We start from the raw sequence: 7,425 nt of genomic DNA on the forward strand, positions 1-7,425 counted from the left end.
GGAGAGACACTTGCACTCCTACTGGTAGGACAAGGCCGAGCTGTGGGGAATGCCACAGCCTTGTCTTCTGCCCTCCAGTAGCACTGAACTCCGTGCTGCCTGCGCCATGAAGGCTGAGGGTGCAGGAGCCCCTCGGGGAGCCCCCCACAGAGGGTCAGCTGGCCTGAGGGCGGTGTCTCCTGGGCGCTGTTGATTATTTTCTCCTGTTTCAGATGCACTGGACAGTGAGCCTGCTGTATCACCACTGCTTCCTCGGAAAGAGCGCGGGCCCCCAGATGGCAGCCTAAATGAAGATGAGCGCCTTCTCCCCAAAGACAGAAAGACCAACCTGTTCAGCGCCTTGATCAAGAAGAAGAAGAAAATGGCACCGACGCCCCCTAAGCGCAGCAGTTCCTTCCGAGAGATGGACGGCCAGCCAGAGCGCAGAGGGGCCGGTGAGGACGACGGCCGGGAAATCAGCGGGTCGCCAGCTCTCACCTCAGATGCAGCAGAGCCTTCCAAGTCCCCAAAGGCCAGCAATGGAGCCGGTGTCCCCAATGGAGCCTTCCGGGAGCCTGGCAACTCCGGCTTCCGTTCCCCCCACATGTGGAAAAAGTCCAGCGCGCTGGCCAGCAGCCGCCTGGCTGCTGCCGAAGAGGAGAGTGGTATCAGCTCCAGCAAGCGTTTCCTGCGTTCCTGCTCCGCCTCCTGCATGCCCCATGGGGCTAGGGACACGGAGTGGCGGTCAGTCACGCTGCCTCGAGACCTGCCATCTGCCGGTAAGCAGTTTGACTCATCCACCTTTGGAGGGCACAAAAGCGAGAAGCCAGCTCTGCCTCGGAAACGCACCAGTGAGAGCAGGTCTGAGCAGGTAGCCAGAAGTACAGCGACGCCCCCTCCCCGGCTGGGGAAGAAGACTGAGGAGGCCGCCGAGGAAGTCTTCAAAGACGTGGAATCCAGCCCGGGCTCCAGCCCTCCCAGCCTGACTCCCAAACTCCTCCGCAGGCAGCTCACCGCCTCGCCCTCCTCTGGCCTCTCTCACAAGGAAGAGACCACCAAGGGCAGTGCCCCGGGCCCGGGGACTCCCGCCTGTGCAGAGCCAGCACCCCCCAGCAACAAAGCAGGCCTCAGCAAGGCCTCCTCTGAGGAGACCCGCGGAAGGAGGCACAAGCACAGCTCGGAGTCCCCGGGGAGAGACAAGGGCCGGCTGTCCAAGCTCAAGCCTGCCCCGCCACCTCCGCCCGCCTGCACCGGGAAAGCAGGGAAGTCTGCACAGAGCCCCGGCCAAGAGGCCGGAGAGGCAGGCGGGGCCCCAAAGACAAAATGCACAGGCCTGGCTGTGGATGCTGTGAGCAGTGACCCCGCCAAGGCTGGCCCACCCGGAGAAGGACTGAGAAAGCCTGTGACCCCATCTGTGCCAAAGCCCCAGTCGACTGCTAAGCCTCCAGGGCCCCTCACCAGCCCAGTCTCCACCCCCTCCACAGCACCAGCACCTTCGCCCGTGGCTGGCGACCAGCAGCCATCTTCTGCTGCCTTCATCCCCCTCATATCAACCCGTGTGTCTCTTCGAAAGACCCGCCAGCCGCCAGAGCGCATCGCCAGTGGCACCATCACCAAGGGTGTGGTTCTGGACAGTACGGAGGCCCTGTGCCTGGCCATCTCCCGGAACTCAGAGCAGATGGCCAGCCACAGTGCTGTGCTGGAGGCTGGCAAGAACCTGTACACGTTCTGTGTGAGCTATGTGGACTCCATCCAGCAGATGAGGAACAAGTTCGCCTTCCGAGAGGCCATCAACAAGCTGGAGAGCAACCTCCGGGAGCTGCAGATCTGCCCCGCGACTGCCTCCAGCGGGCCGGCGGCCACGCAGGACTTCAGCAAGCTGCTGAGCTCCGTGAAGGAGATCAGCGACATTGTCCGGAGGTAGCAGCAACCTGTGTGTGTCAGCGAGAGATGTTGCAGTCCGCGGGCCTTCTGTGCCTATGAAGATGGGGACAGAGGACTGGGGAGCTGGCATCTTTTCCAGGGGCTTTACAGAGCATCAAGCAGGGCCAGGGCCTGGTGGAGTCGGCCCTTCCTCCTGTGCTGTGCACCAGCAGCCCTGCTGCACCTTTCCTGCCCAGCCCAGGCGCCTCAAGCCACCTCTCCTCATTGCCTGTGGGTGGACCTCCTGCTCGGAAGACTGCAGCCAGCCTGCCTGACCAACAGGCTTCTCACTCCCTGGTGCCTCAGACCCAGCTCCCAGGTCAGCCTGGAGTGCTCTTCCCTGTCCTTGCAGGAAAACGATGACCTCGGATGGACCTTCCTGTCACCAAGGCCTGGGAGCCCCTGTGCTTGCTGTCCCTGACCCTTCTGTGCTTACCAATTGTCCCAGAGAACCTGTGCTCACTGTGTTCATGTGAAGGATGCTGTTGCTTTAAGGGTCATGAGGTGCTAAAGCCAGGGGCCCAGGTGGGTGGGTCCTGGAAACAGGAGCTGGGCAGAGAGCTCTGTCACCTGCTCTCAGTATCCTCAGCAGTGTGCCTGTAGATCCTGGACAGCAAGCTTGAGTTTCATGAGTGGCTGACCAGGCACATAGGCAGACCAAGCCTAGGGCTCCAGGGGCTCCCCAAAATCTGAATTTCTGAGTAGTCTCCATCCCTCTCCTGCTCGAGGTCAGGCCCATCCTCTCTGGTCCTTGCCTTGATGACAAGGATCCAGCCTTCTGGTGTTTTTGAGCATTTCAAATGTCTGCATAGAAAGGAACAGCCACTAGGTACAAATAGGCAGGAAGCGGGGCTCTCCTGAGCCCTGGCTGCTTCCCAGAACTGCCACCTAACCACTGAGAACGGGGCTTAGCCTGGGAGGCACGCACATCCACTCAGCCAGGGCAAGCCTTCCTTCCTGAGGCAGCCAGGACCAGAGCTGAGCACAGGGACAGGCGTGGGCGACTCCGTGACTGACCTGGAGCAGCTAAAGAACAGGGCCCCTGCCTAGGCCATGCACCAGGCCGGAAGACACCTCCATACTCCTGCTCCTCCCTGCAGGCATGCTGCGCTGGCCCCGGTGCCACACTGAGCACCTAGACGCGGAGCTGGTGGAGATGATCTCCTCTGGATGCTCTCCCGTGGTTCTCGTAGCACCTCACCTCTACCTCCAAAGGCTGTTGTGCAGCCCAGGGGAGGCCGTGCCACACTGACAGAGACCGTGACTAGCCAGATGCCACCTGCCCTGACACCGTGCTCACAGGGTCCTGCTCTGTGGCTGCCATGGGCTGCCACAATGTTTTCTATTACACTTTGGTATTACACTCTTTTTTAAAATAGACTTGCGCTCTTATGAATGGCATGTAAATAGCCTGCCGCTGTGCCCCTCTGGCACACCAACAGCATCCCCCTTTTTCTCAGTCCAGTACATTCTGTTTCTGTATATGACTATGTTTTTTGAATCCAATCTCTCTGTAGTATTTTTTAAATAAATGTTTACAGAACTATTGACAGGCTGCTTGGTCTGTGATTCACCCCTGCAATCCCTCATGTCCCAAACGGTCACAGCCCATGTGTCCTGAGCACACAGTTTCCAGCTGCCCAGCTCCGGTCAGCCTCACAGCAGATGGCAGTGTCCTGTGTCAGGCCTGCAGTAGGAGCGGCTGGCACCTGAGATTCTTGCTGGCACGGTGAATCCCTCCCTGGCATGCCCCTGCATCCCAGCCTAGTGTTCAGCCACCCAGGCCGCTCACACGCATGGCTTCAGGGGTCTGCTGTTTGGCTTTCGTGGGCAGTGAGCACCCCCCCCCCAGCAGGCTCTGGGAGGGTTGTGATTTAGTCACTGAAGCCCATGGCAAGGATGCCAAGGCCACAGGCAGGGGTGCCCTGTCACTCTGGCAACTCACACACGGCTCTGCCTCCCTGGCTGTCCTCACAGACGCTGAAGTGGGCCGGAGTTGCCCAGAGAATGTGGGCACTGGCCCTCCTGCACTGGCCCTCCTGCGGGGTTTCTGTAGCAATAGGGTCACCCTTGAGTGTCTGCTTGTCTGACAGGAGCAGCCCGAGCTTCCAGGGGCAGCCACCACAGCTACCATTGGTGCTTTTGTGTGTGACATGCACCCAAGAGGGCTCCCCATGGCCTCAGGCAAGTACAGTTTGCCTGTTTTCTGTTTCTTATAAGGCCACAGGGGTGAGACCTCGCCCCAAGCATAAAATACTTCCTGTCTCCCAAATAAGGTCCTGATGTGTCACTGGAAACTTAGTTTGTTATTTCTATGACTGGCTTTCTAGTCAGACATGGTACCCACAAAGGCAGGTGGCCTGGCCTACAGAGCAAGTTCCAGGGCAGTCAGGGCTACAAGAGAGAGAAACCCTGGCTTGAGAAACAACAATAAAAAGACTTTCTTGACCTTAGATCATAGCTGCTCCCTAGAATCTAATAGTTGTGGATTTCCCAGAGAGCCTCCCACCCCACCCGACATGCCCATTCTGAGGGGCGACTGAGATGGCTCAGTGCACAAAGCACTCACTGCCAGATTGACGATTCCGTTCAAGAAGAGAACCAACTACCACAAGCTGTCCTCCGACCTCCACATGTGCCCGTGGTGCGTGTGCATACACACCTGAGTATGCACATAGGAAAGCAGAAATGATAGCACACTGTGGAATGCTTGCACCGCCCTGAGGTCTGGTGCTGTCTGGGTTCAAAAAGGTGAAGCCACTTAGTGTAGTGTAGACGATGCAGAGAGCTACATCCTGCCCAGCGGAAGCGGAAGCGCCCTCCAGGCTGGCCTCTGTGGTAGTGAACTGGCTGGCCTGACCACACAGGGTGCCAAGTTCTCAGGGAAAGTCTCTGTCTCTCTTTCTCTCTCTGTCTCTCTCCCTCCCTGTCTCTTTGTCTCCCTCCCTCCCCACACCTCCACACAGGGGGGCGGGGGTTGGGGTCACCAATATATTTTTTGCAAGACAGATTTTCATTGAACCTGAAACCCGCCCGCCCGTTGGCTAAGCTAGCCAGTGAGCTCCAGGCCTCTAGCTCTACCACTACCATCTACCCCCCTCCCCACCCTCCGTCAGCTCAGCCGGTGCTGGGACACAGACCTGGGACGGGTTTTCTATAGGAGCCGTGGACCTGAACTCAGCTCCTCGTGCCTCACGTGGCAAGCTCCTTACAGAGCTGTGGCCCTCAGCTCCGAGAGGCCATTTCTAAGTCTGGCCAGGAAACAAACCCCCACCTCATCTGCCTTCATCCCTGTCAGTCACTTAGCTTCTTGCCTGGGGCTCTGCTCTAGCTAAAGTCAGTTCTGCAATCTAGACGCCTTTGGGATTCTGTTCCCCAGGGGCTTTGGGACTTGTGCCTATAGACCATGAGCACAACTCAAGACTGGGGGCTGTGGGTCTCCCGCGGTGTCTGCGGTACTGGAGCAAGTGAGGAAATGCAGCAGGCTGTCCTGGGCCAGCCTTCTTCCTTAAGCATTTAATTACTATTTGAAACACAGGAAAATTGGACAGAACTTTTCTATCTTAGCAGCTAATAACCTGTATGCATACAGGGAAGATTTGCCTTTTTCTTTTTTCTTTCTTTATACTTTCTTTCTTTTTCTTTTTGTTGTTGTTGTTTAAGACAGGGACTCATTAGCCCAGCTGACCTCCATCTCACTAGAGAACCAAAGCTGGCTGGCCTTGAACTTCTGATCCTCCAGCTTCAGCCTCCTGAGGATGAGGGATTAGAGGCCTGCACCGCTACGCCTGCCTCTTGCTTATGTCTACAGACAGCTCCTGATTGAGAGCAGGGGCTGCTGCCAGGCCAGCCGGTGAGCAGCCTGGGGCTGAGTCCACCCCGGATGGATGGTTCTCAGAGCCTCCCCTTCCCCAGTCTGGAGAGAAGTGATTTTTTTTTTTTTGTTCCCAGGAGGACAGTGGAGGGCCCAGACCCTGCCGGAGCGTGGGAAACTGGGGGGCAGGGGTTAAAGAGGGAGCTTAGCGCCACGTAGGCGAGCTGGTTTAGCAGATCAATGCTTTAGCAGGCTGACTGTTCTGATTTTCAGGGCTATTGAGCTCCAATGTACAAGCAAACTGGAAAAAAATAGCTTTGCTGGTTTTCTTTTAATGATTAAAGGTAATGACAGCAGATGTGTTCCTTTGAAGGCCTCCCCCCCTTCATCTCCATCCAGGTTAATCTAATCCTGCTAAATTAAGAACCTGCCAGGCTCGGGGTGCAGCTCAGTGGTAGAGCACTTGCCTAGCATGCACGAGGGGCCTGAGCTGGAACCTTAGCACCGCAAAAGAAGAAAATTCAAAATGAGCCCGACCTACCCACAGAGTGAGGATGCGGGCTTAGCCTCACGGGTGAAGGGAGGCGCCAGGGCCCAGGCTCCAGAACCTTCCTGCCCTGGCTTGTGGGCTTGTCTGCCTCAGCCTGTCTCATATGTGTATGAATGAGCCAGGGTATTGCTCCACAGAAGCAGGGTGGGCATCCCCAGCTGGCGAAGGAGCTCGGTGGAACCACAGCTACCTCTCCGTGTCCACAGCTGACCCGTGTTCTCAGAACTGTCGTCACAGACACTGGCCCAGTGAGTGTGGCTGTGCCCATGATGTCCACACTAAAGGAGAGCAGTAGCATCCCTTTGTTGGACACACCGTCGGCCACATCTTCCTGAGACAGTAGAGAAGGCAGAGTGATGTGCCTTACAGGTCCTAGTGTGCTTGTCTTGTCCCTGTGACTGCAGCCCAGGACCCATGTGCAAGGCCCCGGGGGAGCCCAGGGTGGCTCGGTGGGAAGGCAGTGCACCACTGTGTCAGGTGTTTGGCTCTGGTCCCCTTCCTCACCTCACTTCCAGCCCTGCTCCCCAGTCAACATGGTCCTTTTGTGGCTCTGATCTGTCAACCTTAATGAAGTGGCTTCCTCGGCTGCCGAGGATTGAAAGCTGCTACTGAGGACGTAAGTCACTAATAGAATGGAAAACACCAGAATACTGTGAGGTGCCAAGCTGGGCCTGGCCCAGTGTGGTTCTAAAAGGCTAATAAAAATCCACCAATTAATTGTGACAGCTCAATGGAAAATTATTCAATTGTGAACGGGGGCAAGCCGCTACTCGCAAGGAGGAGGGGAGATGTTGCCATAGAAACATCAATATAAGTTCTCATCTCAGCAGTCACAGCCAGCCCCGGAGTGAGCTGCTTCTGACGGCTGTGTGTGACCCGGGATGGGATGTAGGAGACTCAGCAGCCTTTGAAAGGGATGCTCTGCGTGGCCCCAGGCCTGCACACAGCCCAGACCGAGCCTGTCCCCCCTACACATACCTCCCCTCACCTCCCCCAGGTGGAGATGCCAGGGTTTGGTTTTTTTTTTTCCCCTCACACTCATTCTGAGAAACGCAGGGAACAGGGAAGCGGAGAGGGAAAACAGCCTGTGCCTTCTCTTCTCGTACCTTCGCCCAGTTGCCAATTAAGGGGCTGCTCAGAGAGGTGTACAGGGTACAGG

General features: G+C 57.1%; 1 protein-coding gene across 2 annotated transcripts in view; it reads left to right on the forward strand.

Moving 5' to 3' along the window:
- The window catches only part of Abl1 (ABL proto-oncogene 1, non-receptor tyrosine kinase), a 113,489-nt gene extending 110,039 nt beyond the window's left edge, over nucleotides 1-3,450 (forward strand). For both annotated transcript variants that reach the window (XM_052182136.1, XM_052182137.1), the window contains exon 11: nucleotides 213-3,450. In XM_052182136.1, coding sequence (XP_052038096.1) covers nucleotides 213-1,903 — 1,691 coding nt within the window. In that variant the 3' untranslated portion in view covers nucleotides 1,904-3,450. The remainder of the gene's footprint in view (nucleotides 1-212) is intronic.
- Nucleotides 3,451-7,425: the final 3,975 nt, after the last annotated feature.

This window comes from Apodemus sylvaticus, chromosome 5, assembly GCF_947179515.1.
Source record: "Apodemus sylvaticus chromosome 5, mApoSyl1.1, whole genome shotgun sequence".
Taxonomy (NCBI): Eukaryota; Metazoa; Chordata; class Mammalia; order Rodentia; family Muridae; genus Apodemus; species Apodemus sylvaticus.